The sequence below is a fragment of the Orbicella franksi genome, chromosome 7 (genome assembly GCF_964199315.1).
Source record: "Orbicella franksi chromosome 7, jaOrbFran1.1, whole genome shotgun sequence".
Lineage (NCBI taxonomy): Eukaryota > Metazoa > Cnidaria > Anthozoa > Scleractinia > Merulinidae > Orbicella > Orbicella franksi.
This window is the reverse complement of record NC_138151.1, coordinates 17,228,200-17,243,824: the sequence shown is the minus strand read 5'-3', so window position 1 is coordinate 17,243,824 and position 15,625 is coordinate 17,228,200. Positions and strand designations below refer to the sequence as shown.

At 37.8% G+C, this 15,625-nt stretch overlaps 2 protein-coding genes across 2 annotated transcripts in view; one reads left to right on the top strand and one right to left on the bottom strand.

Moving 5' to 3' along the window:
• LOC145493821 (ubiquitin-associated domain-containing protein 2-like) overlaps positions 1-7,195 on the top strand; it is an 8,236-nt gene extending 1,041 nt beyond the window's left edge. Inside the window, exons 2-9 of the mRNA XM_081473294.1 lie at positions 1-121; positions 752-871; positions 2,321-2,424; positions 2,835-2,955; positions 3,615-3,662; positions 4,380-4,610; positions 4,892-5,086; positions 6,911-7,195. The exon at positions 1-121 is cut by the window's left edge and continues 10 nt beyond it. Coding sequence (XP_081329420.1) covers positions 1-121; positions 752-871; positions 2,321-2,424; positions 2,835-2,955; positions 3,615-3,662; positions 4,380-4,610; positions 4,892-5,086; positions 6,911-7,021 — 1,051 coding nt within the window. The 3' untranslated portion in view covers positions 7,022-7,195. The remainder of the gene's footprint in view (positions 122-751; positions 872-2,320; positions 2,425-2,834; positions 2,956-3,614; positions 3,663-4,379; positions 4,611-4,891; positions 5,087-6,910) is intronic.
• A 1,901-nt stretch (positions 7,196-9,096) lies between these two features.
• LOC145493822 (SH2/SH3 adapter protein NCK1-like) lies at positions 9,097-14,577 on the bottom strand. Its single transcript, XM_081473295.1, has 3 exons — positions 14,157-14,577; positions 11,780-12,667; positions 9,097-10,136 (listed from the first exon to the last, which is right to left on the bottom strand). The coding sequence occupies exons 2-3, from the start codon at positions 12,665-12,667 to the stop codon at positions 9,933-9,935; spliced, it is 1,092 nt and encodes a 363-aa protein (XP_081329421.1). The 5' UTR covers positions 14,157-14,577; the 3' UTR covers positions 9,097-9,932.
• Positions 14,578-15,625: the final 1,048 nt, after the last annotated feature.

The window sequence follows — 15,625 nt, the reverse complement described above, 5'->3', positions numbered from 1 at the left end:
ACTCAGTAAAGGCCTTCTTGTTTTGACTGGTACAGCATCTATTTTTAACATCCTTTTTGTGTCATCTAACAAACATTTCTTACCAAACAACCCATGGATTCAGATTGCCCGTAACTCAAAGGTACTTGGCGACATTGTTTGTTTCATTTGTAATGGAAACAGGGTTACGTTAGTGATGAGAAACAGAGAGTTAATAACAATGGATTCAGGGGGTCTAGAAAACTAATTTTCCTCCCAATGTCTAGGCCGCCGGTAGTATCTCACTGCAGTGGATGGCCTATGCTTGTCATTTTCCCTAGAGAATGATACTCTCATACCACACATAAATTATTGGTTACTTGAGGTGTTCAGCCATGGTTTTGTAGCATGCTTACCCAGAATAAAACAACTGTATAAGTTTTACAATTAACCTAGTTTAGATCTTAGCCATTCATTACTGCAAGTGTTATGAATTTATTGGAGTGAATAGAAGATAGTATTTTTTAGGTTTTAGGGTCCCAGGTATGAAGAGAGATTTTATGTGTATACATTATCCAGGAGTGAGAGTTTTGTTTCTTTCCTGTGTTTTTAATTACAGGGAAATAATTGCTAATTCTTGTACATGTAGGTGCTGTCATTGTCGCAATGACCTCAGGATCATGACTTACATGAAGTGTCCCTTTTGTAATAAGGATGCAATACTTACTCCACTGTATTTTAAACTCAAAATAATGTACAAATTTTAATTTGCAGTGTTGTTATCTTTTGTTAGTTATGGCAAGTTTTATCATCAAGTTTGTACTACTCAAGTGCTAGGAATTTGATATGTGGCTCATTCCTTCTTTATTCTTTCCGGATCTTTGAGAGACGATTTGGATCAAAACGATATGCAGTAAGTGTTATCAATGTTTAATAGTTGCAGGTTATTAAACATGACATTTTACTAGCCCGACCTCATTTTTACTAGCCTCAGGCTTCCGGGCTAGCAGAGATGTCAAACCCTGTAGTTCAGGCTGTAGTTCTATGCACATGTTATACAGCTTTTCAATTACATTCACACTGGAATAAAACACTCCTTACAAAAGGTATCGCCTAATGACTTGTTGCCGTTTAGTAATTGGGAAACTTTTGTCGATAACTTTTTAGTTATGTTTTGTGCACTGTGGCACAGATTGTCGATATACATGTAGTTCACATTGTGATGGTGGGTTTGGTGGTTCATCTACAATTACAATAGCATCCTCATCCATAGGAAGGAAAAACTTACTGGGAAGTGTTTATTTGCTTCAATGCGAAGAATTTCATTGAAATCATCACTCAGTGGCTTGTAAATTTTCAAAGGTCCAAGTTACAATGTACTGTATTACGGGTTAATTTTTCCCACGGGAGCTGAGAATTGGGTTGAGTTTGCAGGAGTTTCAAATAATCAAGGGTTCGAGTAATTGGGGGTAAAATTAGCATGTTAACGTGAAGCAGATCCAAGAGAAATGAGAAATGGTTCGAGTTATTGGGAGGTTTGAGAAACCGAGGGCTCGAGAAATCGGGATTCTACTGTATTAAATACAGTAGAATCCCGATAGTTTTGTTTAACAAATTTATAGTATACTGTTCATAGTCTTAGTACCTCACTCCTGTAGCTCTTTATGCATTTCTTTTCTTTCCTAGAAAAATTGGGCAGGGTTGTGGCCCATTTCCCAGAACCCTTAACATATTTATGACCAATATCTGCAATTTTCCCTACCTTATTTATGATTGGAGCAAAAATGTGATACCCTATTTTAAGACCTGACCCTTTAAATCAATACCCTGTTTCAAACCTACCTTATATTTAGTCCCAAGTTACAACGATATATGTATACTATAAAGTTAGTGTCATTTTCTTTACTCTAGTATTATATTTTAGTATAGAAAAACCTATGTAATTTATTATATACAGCCACTTTTTTTTCCATTATAATTTTTGTAAACAACTGAAGTCAATCAATAAAAATTAATAAAATACAAAAAAAATAATAAAATAAAGGCATTGTGAAGGGCTTTTGTTGATGGTCTCAATCATACTGATGAAAAAGTAGCTTCACCTAAAGAACATACCCAATTCATGACTAAAGTACAAAAACCATATCCTATATGAGATCAAAATGACCAAAATTGTTGATACACTATTAATGAAAAAAAGGGCTAAAAAACCATTGATACCCTTTAGGGCTGCATATACCATATATAGCCCATAAATTATAAGGGAGTAACCCCCTCCCCATGGGATTTCTTGTAGCTTCAGAGTAAGTAGTGCAAGTCATCACCTATTAACTGGATGACCTGAATTATTTTTCTTTTGCAGTCATACATTTTTAGCACCACAGTGATTGCAATTGGACTTCAGCTGACCTCCATCTCTGTGTTGAAACACTTTGGTTATGATGTGGGACTTCCCCCACCAGGACTGTATCTTTTCAACTTTGTAACTCTACATTAACTTTATACAAAATGTCCACCTTTGGTTGAGTGTGTGGCAACTTGTTTAAGCTTGTTTTAAATTGACTTTGAAGACATGATTGATCATCGCAGTTATATTATGTATACACAACTTAAGCAGTTGCCTGAAATTTTTTCAGGCTTTAATTTCACAACTGTTTATATTGTGTATGTACAACTGTGATGAGCAATCATGTCGTCATACCTTTTTCCACATTACAAATACATAAATTATATTACATGAACATGTATATGATCTTCCATCTATTCACTTTGCTTTAAATTGTTTATTATAATCTATCTTTGTCCAGCAGATGTGACATAAGATGGCAAGATTTAAGGTTTCTTTCCTTACATTGTATTAACATCTTCTGAACCAGGTTTGGAGTGCTTTATGCAACCCTTGTGAAGTATTTCTGTGATGTTCCAGCCTCTGATGCAGTTACATTCCTTGGCTTTCCAATCTCAGGGAAAATATTTATTTACTCTCTAGCTCTGCAGGTCAGTTATTGAATAGTGCAAACTGAGACCATGTTAACTCAAGTGATTCAATTTCCTTGGTCAAAACTGATCAACATCTCTTTTCTCGTAACAGTTACCAAGCAGGGGGGGGGGGGGGGGGTGATGAGAATTAGTAACTTAAACATCAACTAAGGGATATTTTCTTGATGTATCACCAAATTCTTACAAATGTCATGGAAAGGGAAATGGTAACTTACAGTAAGGAGAATAGCCCTGAAGCCCAAAGGCCCTTTTAGTGGTTTTCTGACAGTGAAAGCCCGCCTTACAGCCACCCCGTTAATACGGCCACCTTGTTATTATGGTCTCTTTATTCTGGCCGGAACAAAAGCTCAGTCAGTCATTTTCTTGTTTAAAAACCCCTTTAACACTGTCACCCTGTTAACATGACCTGATTTCTGTGGCCTGTTTGTGACCAGATCAACGGGGTTCCACTGTAGTGAGAAAATGATGAATCATTGTAAATCCACAAGTCTGAAGACAAATTTTGACTATCCCAAGACAGATCAGACAGGACTTTGCATGCTCTCACTGCTCTGGCAGTGGAGAGATACATAAAGTATGGTGTAACGACGTGTGAAGGCTCATAATGAGATGTTGTTATGATTATGTTAGTGACAGATGTTTTTGCCATTTAACAGATGTTGCTGTCCAGTAAGGAATCACTTTTGGCTGGTATCTGTGGAATGGTTAGTGATTGAACTAATAGTAGTCAGTAATATTTTGAGCTACAGTGTATGTATAATTTGTATTGCAAGCAAAATTGTTTGCTAAAAGATTACACGTCACTTAAAGAAGTAACGTTACTCAAACATTACATGTATGTTATTTTACATGTATTATCTTTGACATACTGCATGAAGATACTCTAAAGTATATAATTTATTTAGTTTAAAAAGGTAGTGTTCTTTGGACAATTTTGGGTAAAATTTTCTTTAGAATTTTTTAAATAAGTTATTTAGTAAACATTAAGTTGCATTCTACATGTACACTGTAACTAAAATCAATATTACTATAATCCGTCAAATATTTTTGCTTGCACACGATAATTATTGGTCTAAAAGCATCACATGACTGATTAACTATGCCCCAGCTAAAACTGGTGAATATCCACAAGATATTTCCCAATTTTCAACTAACATCCCACATTTTGAGAAAATATTTGAAGGATAATAAGCGCAATAGCCTCCATTTGGTGTGAAATTATGCTTGGATTTTGTCCTTGGACATTACCTGTTCCTCAAAGCTCACAGTTTTCCTAGAGCTACGCTTTCAGAAAACTGTTTACTTCTTGGGCAGATAATGTCCACAGACAAATATCAGACCATATTTTTGCACCAAATGGAGGCTACTGTAAATATATTATGTAAACCGAAGATGATTACTTGTTCTTGTTATCCTCATAGGTGGCAGGAATTGTTTATAGGTTCAACTTATTTCAAGTTCAACGGTGGCTCAGGCTGCCAGATTCTCTGACTTCAGCCATATCTAGAGCCATTGGTAATTGGTTTAGTTCAGAGAGTCCTCCAGTTCAACCTTATGCCATGGGTGCAACACTGGAAATACAGCGACTTCAGCAGATAGAACATTATGAGCAGCAAGCGCTAAGAGCAAGAATGGGGAATCTTAGAAATAGGGTAATGGCTAAGGACTCGCATTGGTGTGGTTTGGCCTGATCAGAACGCTTCAAAATGATAATACCTCTGTCAGTTCATTCAGCTGAAACTGGCTTTGAGTCAAGTGCCAGCATCCAATATTTTTGCTCTAATAATATTTACAACATGACTTGTGTACATGTCTGCAATATCTATTTTAAACTTTATTTCACATTTACTTGTTTATAAAGCTTAAGGTAATTATAATGAGATTCATCTCACAGTTATTTTTTCATCATAATGTTTTCAAACTGTAATTTCAGGGTCCTCCAAGAGTGGGCCAAGGGTATGCAGATGTTTTAGTACCCCCAGGAGGTGGAGGCTGGCTGTGGGGTGGGGCAGCTGCCAACAACCCACCACCACAACCCCCACCACTGAATGAATGGCAAGACAGACATCTGGATATGGACAATGCAAACTTTCACCAACAGCCAACTGTAGAAGTCTCAGAAGAGCAGGTTCATTAATACATTATTTAAACCTTTGTACATACCAGATGTCCAGTCTGAAATTAAGGCATTATTGTATTTATTTGCACATGGACTGTTTGTCTGCATCATTCCTTGAGCTTTGCCGTGACTAAAATTCTTCCAGCAAACAAAAATAGAACATGAAAAAAATTTGTAATCTTTTTATGCATTGCGGGCCTATGATCATCAAAATGACTTGATATTTTAGTTGTGAAGAGGATTTATGCTTGGAACTGCTAGTAGAACTACAGTAAGTGCCTCTAACCCTCATAAAATGCACTTTGCTCCCCAGGAGTGGAGGGGGAGAGGGAGGTACTAGACCCATGTCTGGGTATAGGGGTGCCGCCAAGGGTTTGAAATCTTGACCCTGTTAAGGACAAAAATACTCTAAAAACCCTACCCTGTTTAGGACGACACCCCCTATTTTAATACCCCATTTAGGGCAAGAGACAAAGTACACATTCTCTTGGTTTACAGGAATTTTAACTGTTTAATAAGCCATTCCAATCAGTGAAATCATGTTTGATGCGTCTAAAACCCAGTTATTGCATCTCTGCACTTGAACTAAACAAAAGGCCATCAAACATTACGCTCTAAATTATTTAAATGAAAAGATACCAACAACAATAGCATTCTTGTCCAGAGAATGATCTGATGTTGATTGATGACTTTGTAGTGGCCGCTTAACGTGTCTCAGCTCATAATACCATACCCTGTTTAGGACAGGTTCTGACCCTGTTTAGGACAAACGCAAGTAAAATCGTATAAAGTGGAACCTTGATTATCCAGACCTCGATTATCCGGACTATCCAATAATTATTATCCGGACTTTTTTCTCTCGTCCCAATTTTTTCATGAATATTAATTAGTTGTGATCTTGAAAACTCAAAGTCGCAAAAAGCCCAATAATCCTTTCAAAAGACTGTTGAAACAGCGTATTATCCTGTGCGCTTTTCAAAATTCGCAAGTGCGACACGACAAAGAAATATTCTGATGCATTCAGCTGATATCTGATTGGCTCAATTGTGTTGTTACCAAGGGAATTTCATGCTTGATTAGTTCCTTCCGCATGGGTTATGTAAACACATGAGCGATCGATCGTAAACTCAACTCAAGAACATGTCTACGAAGCGAAAGCACGCCGTTCTATCGATTAAAGATAAGCAGATAATTATTTCACGTTTGGATAAAGGAGAGAAAGGAACAAATTTAGCTCAGGAATTTGGCATCAGCAAGCAGCAGATCTCTGACATACGGAAGGACAAAGACAAGATCCTAAAATTTACTGACAGCATCGAGACAAGCAAAGGATTAAAACGAAAGTCCCTGATCAAGCTACAAGTCTTTGAAGCAAACAAACATGCTTGAACATTTTAGACCTTTGTAAATACCTGAACTGAAAGTTTTTATTTGTAAATACATACAGGCTGTTTAGATTTCACAATTATAATGATGTGTTCTTTGCTGTACACCTTTTGTTTACATTTCTATCTCATTAATAAACATGTTTTCGATTATCCGGACTCTCGATTATCCGGACTATTTACCGAGGTCCCTAAGAGTCCGGATAATCGAGGTTCGACTGTACCTGGTTCAGGACAGCAAGGCCAAAAACCCATACCCTGTCCAACAGCATGTCCCCGTATAGACCAAATAAGGGAGTACCCCCCCCCCCCCTCGGGTTTGCCCCCTTACATGTAACTCTGCAGTCCCTTACAAGGTCAATTGTATGGTATTTCCAAAAGGCGTGTCTACATGACTGTAAATCAGTGGTAAATCAGTAACATTTATTTTGTTCCTTTTTCTGTGCAGGTTCAGACCTTAGTAGAGATGGGATTCTCCAGACTAGCTGTGCTTCACGCTTTGACAACAAGCAATAATGACATTACTGTGGCAACAAATATCCTATTGTCACAGTCATAGTGATAATCAATTAACAGACTTGTCATGGAGTGAGTAACAGCAAGTTGTTTATCACTATCTGGATTTCTGTAAATAGTATAAAAGTGATGTAAAAATCAGATTTTTAAAGAAGCAAGTTAGTCAGGGTAGTTATTGTTTTATTTGTGAAATAAAAAGTGAAGCTGTTTAAAATAACAGTTGTTTGAAGGAACTTTAAGTTGGGAACTACATGTACTGACAACACGTTACATAAGTCAAACTGTAATTACATTTAGCTCGCTTGAATACCATCCCAACATTAATCATGAGACTCCTGGCCTATAAAAATATTTATCTCTGTAAAATTTTAAATTGAACTATAAAAGCCAAATTATTCCTCTCCCTAGCACTGTGCTGTGTCACAGAGCAACACATCCACCTGGGTCGCATGCTATTGCACTGTTGCTCATTATTTTATTATTACAAATTTTCTGTTAGTGAGGAGGGGGGAGGGACAGTGCAGTATGGGATTACTCCTCACATAATATGTCGGAGAACTATTGAATGCATCTTATACATACTTATGTAGTTCTGTAAGCAGGCAAGATGAATCGAATCCTGCACCAATAGTGGCTACCCAAGCAGGCAAGATGGTGTTATCTTGCGTGCTCAGGATTACTCACTGTGTCCTGCAAGAAAATACATTTCTTTTTCCATATTATAAATTCTTTATTGGGTCAAGATGGCTCAGGACATTGTCCTCATTCTTCTTTTGTGTGCTTATGGATCTCAACTCTGTCTTGGCCCATTAACATACAAAAAAAAAAACTTGGCCAATATCCAGCTATCTTGACCTTACACTTGGTCAATAACCCTTACAATCTGGGTGTTTCCAGAAGGATAAGAATGTGTGGTCAATTATGGGCATCTGGGATACACACAAAGTTAGAATGGCTCACAAAAAATGACGCATGCTGATCATAGGTACTTTTCAATTATTTAATACTACATTTACTGCATTTTAAAAGTCACAGCTGCAGTAATTTTATGTAAACTAGAAGTTTCCTTAACATCTCTGTGCACATGGGGGAAAATCGACTTATCGCAGTACAAGATACTACACTATTATTAAGAACAAGTACATGTAGAATTAAATGTCGGTAGAAATGGAAAACTAATTTTGTTCATCTTGACAGATATTCCTGCAACTCCAAACAAAAAGCTTTGAATAAGTTCTGACCAATAAATACATTGAACAGGTATAAAATATATCTCTGAAATAGTGAAAAAAAATTAGCTGCAAGCTCCAAAATGTTGCTGTCAGTAACAGCTTCTGACAAGTTGGAACAAATTGACCTTTTTACTGATGTCATGCAACATCAAAACAAAAACCTCCATAGATCAATTTACCATCCTGAATTTAGTTAATATGCAACGTTTCAAAAGAATCTGTTACAAACTCATGAAAGTATGAAACCTCAAACTTGCCAATTTTTGGAAAAAGCGTGAAATCAGTATTTAAAGGTTCATTATATTATTGAAACCCAGTAAGAGTTAGTTCTGATCAGAAAGGAAAATTGCTAGTACTTAGAACATCCAAGTAATACTAAATTCACAAATAGATGACGACAAAGAGTATAAAATAATCAACTACTCTAGCTACTGTTGTTTGTTACCCAACTAAAAAGGGTTGACCTAAGATGTCTTAAGATGCACACCTAACCATTATGCTCAAGTACACAAGGAATTGTGCAATCTTCTCAACCTTTAAACTGGGATTTGATGAGATAGAAATAATTGCTATTTCAGATATAAATAGCTTTGACATCAATTACTTCACTACTAGCTTCTCACAATGACCACCAAATTGAACACCATGTATTAATCATTGGCTTTAAAAACTCAAAATCACACAGCCCAGAATGAGTAATAATTATTGGCCTGAGAAAGACCAAACACTCATTGAAGATGGTCTCAAAATATTATATCTCCTCCATTTCCAGTGCTTTGTAACCAACTTCTCTAAAGTGCAAACATTCACATTTGTTGCTTCAAATTTACTGTACAGAACTTATATACAATGTACCTACATTGGATACCAATAAACTATTTTTGATTTTGAATTCAAGAACACTATCTACATAACCTGTAGAACACACAGAAGACAAACCGTATAAACCCACATCCTACTTGCACTTTATACTCATTCACCAGTTTCTAGCTATTGACTTCTGAGCCTGTTCAAGTAAAACCCAACAGTGACCAGTCAAATTAATGAAACTAGGGACAGGAACCGCATAGACCATCTTAAAGAGGTAGGGCTAAAAAATCTGGCCAAGAAAAAGAAACATTAAGGTCTGTGTTTCGTATTTTTATCCATGTCAACTGGAGCCCTAGAAAATAAATCCCAGCAATAAAAGTGGTAGGGCATAACCCTTCCAGCCCCTCCCCGCCCCTCCCCCTCCACGGTCCCTGAAGGAGCAGTACTTTGAAAAAGTACTACTAGTTTTGCCATACTGGAGGTACCAGCTCCAACTGCAAGTCTGTCAAAACCATTCAGTGTGACCATTCAATTTGAGCTGGCCACAGTTCGTTTGTACATTTCTACTTTGCTGACTGTCAGACTCTGCATGACTCTGTACATACATGTACAGTAACCTACTTACTACTGGGATTGAAATGCTATATACATGTAGTTCATAATTAGCTATAGGTTGTTTGAAAGTTTCAACAACAGTATTACATGTACATGCACAAAATATACAGAATACAACAACTATTGGGTCAAGATACACCATCTGCAGTCCATATTCCAAAATTGATCTTGTACAATTTTGCTGTCAGACACTGGTGACATCCAAATTACAAGAACCAAGTAAAATTCTCTGTTTAGATAGCTTTTACTATCTTACTCAGTCCCTCAAATTTAAAAGATTTTTAGAATTATCTATCACTAGGAGCCCTCCTCAAAAGGCTTGACAAGAAACATCTTGTTTCCAGCTTTATCAGTAAAAATGGGAGCTCTTTTGTAATGTTCTATTAACTCTTCCACCGTGCTAAAATTCCGTGGACCAATTTTAAACTTTCCATCAGTAAACTCCACTCTAAAATGCTTGATTTTGTCTGGAGCTTTCATGGACACTGAATAGCCACCTTCCTGATGAGAAAAATAAAAGAAAGTGAATTTAATTTTGTCCTGCACTTCTATGCTATCTCGATTTAAATTAACTTCCAGCAATGTGCCAGTAAATTCATGTTGTGCATGGACACTGTAGAACCTCAAGCATCACTACCATAAAGTTTGTTAGTTAACCCAAAGCAGCTTCATGTAAAAAGAATAAAACCTCCACTAAATGTATGTCTTCATACATGTGACAATCCTGATAAAGTGAGATGAACTACATTGAGGTAAACTACATTGCCAACAAGGTGCAGCTGTTGAAAAAGCTCACTGATCGCACTTGTTTACAATGTAGTTCAGTTACATGGTCTATCACTGCCAGCTAAGGCTCTGGCCCGGGTTGTTCAAAAGGTGGATAATGCTATCCACCGGACCATCCAGTGGATAGTGTGGTTTGTTTTGTTAACACCTAACCACTGGATAGTGATTTATCCTGTGGATAGCGCTATGTAGCCTTCAAACAACTGGGGCTAGGCCTACACTGTCTTAAGGGGAGGGTTTCACAGTTTGGGGCATGTCTGCCAGTATCTGTTCGCCCGTGCACTCTTTGGCACAGGCCCAGTTTTTCATTGTTTACAAATCAATCATCAGCAAGTTACCTAATCATCAACTGAAGAATACATCATACAGGTCAAACCTAAATTCAATAGTCAAATAGACCAATTTCGTTATATTAAAATTCACCCTAACACAATAGACCTCAGCACGAGGCTCTGGGGAATTAACCCCACAAACTCTGTAGTTATTCCCCAGAGCCTCGTGCTGAGGTCTATTGTGTTAGGCTGAATTTTAATATATTGAAATTGGTCTATTATAGCGTTGATACAATCCACGGAAATCCTTTCAGCATTTTGGTCATCCGTCATTCTACCATGACTAAATATAGTACATGATTACTGAACTATCTGTACATCTGAGTGGGGTTTTTAAAATGATAACAGTGCTAAGAAGCGAACAAAGGTATTTTGATTTAGAGACATGTGCCGAACCGTGAAACCCTCCCTTAAGAGAGATAAGACGTGACATACAAGAGTTCAGTCCTGAAAATGTTCAAAGCTTTGCATGCACTACAATGTACGAATGGACACCTGAAGTTCATCATTGCTTAAAAAAACACGACATCACTGTCTTACATCACATGGCATTATCAGGTTACAATGTATTATGCATGCAGTGATGTCATGAAACAATTCTTGCACATTATACTTGTGCATCATTAGGGCAGACCATTATATTTAAGGTGGGGGAGGCAATTTCCAAAAAAATATTCCTGCACAGAGAAAACTGCTGAAAAAAACTGTGCAAGGGGTGCTATTCATAAAAAATCAATTAAGTGCTTACTAACCAGGTCCTGTTTTTACTTAAAAAACGTTCTTGCACAAGTTGTTTCATGTACAACCTAAAGGTGAAAAAAAATTCATGCCCCAAATAATTATCCCATCCCTGTTCCCTTCAGAAAAAAAAAATGGAAAGGCCCTAATAAATTTGAGTTACATGATATTTTAAGCACTTTTTAATTTTGACAACCAGTCAAAAAGTGCAGAGAGACTGCACTCTTTACAGTATCTACACTTTTCTCACAGTTCTCAAAGCTAGTGCTAAACAGGCCCCTTGCTTACCTGCGTCTCACTGACTCTCACTAGAAAGTCTCCATCTGCAGCAGCTTTGTTCAACATCTTCTCAGCATACTCCCTAGTAATTTTACCCCAGAACCAAACCTTGTCAGCGAATGGGAGTTTCTTATGTTCAGGTAAAATAACTTTTCCTTGCACTCTGTTGTCGATCACAGGTTCAGAGCTTGGCATCGGTACTTTACTAGCGTTGTTCTCTACATTTGTAATATAATTGCTCGGAACTAAGCCGGTAGAGCCATCCTGTTTCCTAGCAACCCACCACTCGGGGTCATCTTCAGGTTTTTCAATAATATCCAGAATTTCATCCTTCTTAAAACTAAGCTCTTCAGGATTTTTGGGATCAAAAGTGTACAATGTCCTCACTTTCTGTAGGACAGGCTTTGGCAAAGATTTACTCGCAGGTTTTGAGTTCTCCTCTTCGGCATAAACATAATTGGATGGGAACCAGCCAGATTGCATTCTAATTTTTCCCTTCCACCACCCATCCTCTTTCTTTTCTAAAACAGTTATCCTGTCTCCTTTCTTCAGCAGAAGTTCATCTTCATGCTGCGGTTGAAAGTTGAATTTTGCAATCACAGTCTCAAATCCAGCCAAAACATCCTGAGGAACAAAATATTCACCAGGTGACGACATTGCTCCATTTTCTTTAGGTGATTTGGTACTTTTTCCCTTTAACCAGCTTTTGCCTGTAGGTTTGCTCTTTTTCACATAGTTGGAAGGAACATAGCCTTTTTCATGTCTTGAATTTTCCACCTTCCACCATCCCTTGCTGTCATCCAACACCACCAGTCTTTCATCCTTCTTAATGGACAGTTCTTCACTGTCTGTTGCTTTGTAGTCATAAAGGGCTATAGCTGCATTCATACATGACATCTGAAAAAAAAAATAGAGAAGTAAACACAAATAAGCAATAAAACCCATTTACAACCACAATCATGATATGACACAACTTCAACCAGAACTACCTACATGCATAAGCCCACACAGGTGAATAAAATTGTAATATTTTGAACCCTGTGACAAGACTGCATTATAGTCCTGAACTGTCTGTTACAAAATTTCCTCAGATACATATAAGTTCAGTACTGTTAACAAGTTGGTCGGTTACCAGTTGTTTAGCCTCCAAGCTGTTTAGCCTTAGCTGGTTAGCCCCCAGTAGCACCAATATTCACTCTTAAAGAACAAGAAATAGACAGTGTTTTGGACCTCTGGCCTGGGTTGCTCAAGAGGATTGAGATTTTTCCAGTGGATAGTGTTATCCACCTTTTGAACAAGCCCAGCCTGGTTGGAGGCTTGACATTTAGAGGCTGATCAACTTGGCGACCAAACGACCGTTTACCAGGTGGTCTCTCTCCTGCATGTATGAGGCTTATGACTTTTTTACAGATCGTCCTTATGGCTAATGTTTTTGTACCTTTTTCCTTTTTTCAGTGTGAGCATTTATCACATGAACGTGATCACAGAAAGTTGCCAAAACGGAATAGACGAGTACAGTTGACAAAAACGAACCTTGCCCCTATCGAATATCGAAAGGGATAATATCACGCACACAAAGGCGGTTATTATATTTGTAAAAGCTGACCTATCGACACAGACGCGAAAGTGAAATAAGCTACATTTATAAGATAATGTTTTTTTTACCAAAATAATCAGCAATGGAAATGCAATGACATTTAAATTCAAATAGAATAAATTGCGAGTAAAACTTCCATTCCTTGCGCAATTCGATCGATAAAATTATAACATCATGTACTATCCAACAAAATTAACGATTCTTTAAACTGGCGATGCAGTGTTAATTTCTCCGTTATTTTAGGTACACTGTATAGACGAAATTGTACAGCTCTTTCAATATGTTTTAATTCAGCGACACGAGTTGAAGGAATTTCGATTGCAACGTAATTTACTGCTGTGCAATCTGAAGTGTGCAGTAAATCGTAATCTAAATTCTTTGAAGCAACGTTGCGGTAGCAGCGTTGGTAATTCATCCTTAAATTTTAGTCATAACTGCTAAGTTACTGACTCGATTTAGGTAAAGTACTAATGGGGCACGCTAAAACACTCAGACACTAAATGTATCCTGTACAACGTTGATAAGTTTTCTGCGCACTTTGGTAATGTACTCTTTCTGTTTTCGACTCTATTTGTAACAAAAACAATCTTACAGATGAAATCCGCGTAAACCGGCGTTAAATTATTTGCATTTGTATTTTGCTGGATTAAAGAATGGACGTACAATACAACATCAGGCGAAACGATTGCACAGTTATTCATTCCATATTTGCAACCCACAATTCATTCGTGACTAAAAGCCGCTGGTTTATTTCCCTAAAGATTGGCTACTTTTCAAGTTTAAACTGACCTTACGTATCCTGAAGTTATTTGAGCTCCTTTCGCTACCCAGATGCCTTGATGATCTCCTGTTTAGAGGGAAACTTGGTTGCGAAAACAGAATTTTAGCGTCCAACCACTACAGTCAACATGGCCGTCCGCGCCGAATACGTTTTCTTTACACCCATGTCACGTGATCTGATCCAGACTAGTCCCAGTACTCCACGCTGCGTACCTTTGCCGCTCGTTGAGACAACCCTGGGAATACAGTCAGTTTTGTTGTTGTTGTTGTTGTTGTTGTTGTTGTTTGTTTGTTCCTGGTTTGTTTGTTGTTGTTGTTGCTTTTCCATTTTCACCTGGATTTTTAAGAAGCATCTCACAGATAAGTTGTAAGCCTTCCAATAAAGTTTCATTTGCTTTAAAAAAAGCCTCAGTTCTTTAAAAAAAGCCACAGTTATTTGCATTCTCTGAAGGTCCTCAAGCATTCTTGTCTCAATGTGTGTGGCTTTTTCCTCGGCGATCAGCGAAGTCGTTCGGGTAGAGTAATATCTGTACAACATTCAGATATTCATCAGCATGTACTTCTTCTATAATAAATATAAATCAAGCTTGTTCGGTGAAGATTGCTGGATATTGGCCTCGTTCCTTTTTTGCGAGTTTATGGACCTCGACTCCGTCTCGGTCCATAAACACGCAAAAAAGAACTTGGCCAATATCCAGCCATCTTGACCTTACACTTGGTCAATAACCCATACAGCTTGCGTAGAGGCGTTATACGGGGTAGGGGGAGGCAAAGCGCGGATGTATTTAATTTTTGCCTCCCTACCCCTTTCCCGTCTACGCTTGCAACACGGGCTAGAATTTCCTGGGTTTCAGTTTACCAAGCCTTCACAGTAAGATGACTATAATTAACGAGTCACGTTGTTTGAAAAAGAAAATAATTTCAGCTGAAAGCGCAAGGAGTTCCGCATGACGATCGTAGCTTCTTTAGAATGCAAATTATTCATCAAAAATAAAATGCGACATTGTGATATTGTGATGTAAAAATGTCGTGATGTAGGGTCATATAAATGTTAACCTTTACAACAAAAGCTCACAGTAGCCCATTCACCGCTAAAAGTAAGCAAGATGGCCCGGGAGAAATTTGTTTGCTTTCTCGTTGTCTTGTCGTATTTGACTTCCTACATCGTTGCAAGTCAGTCTTGAAAGCTTCCGAGGGGAGTGTTCGACTCGTTTACATTAACTTCAAAATCTCCAACAACAGCAAGTATAATCCTCTCGTCTCCAAGAACAAAATTCTTCCTTACCGGTGGACTTGGGCCCAAAGTATTCGAGAACCCATGTTGTCTCTGTCGTATGATTACGACGTCTTATCGCTTGGTCTTTTAAAGAATCAAGCAACAAACATAGAGGTGCATTTGAAAGAACTTCAAAGCGGATGTCTTGCTAACGTTAATTCATCGTGTCAGGACGTTGCGATCGCAAATGCACTGATGGATA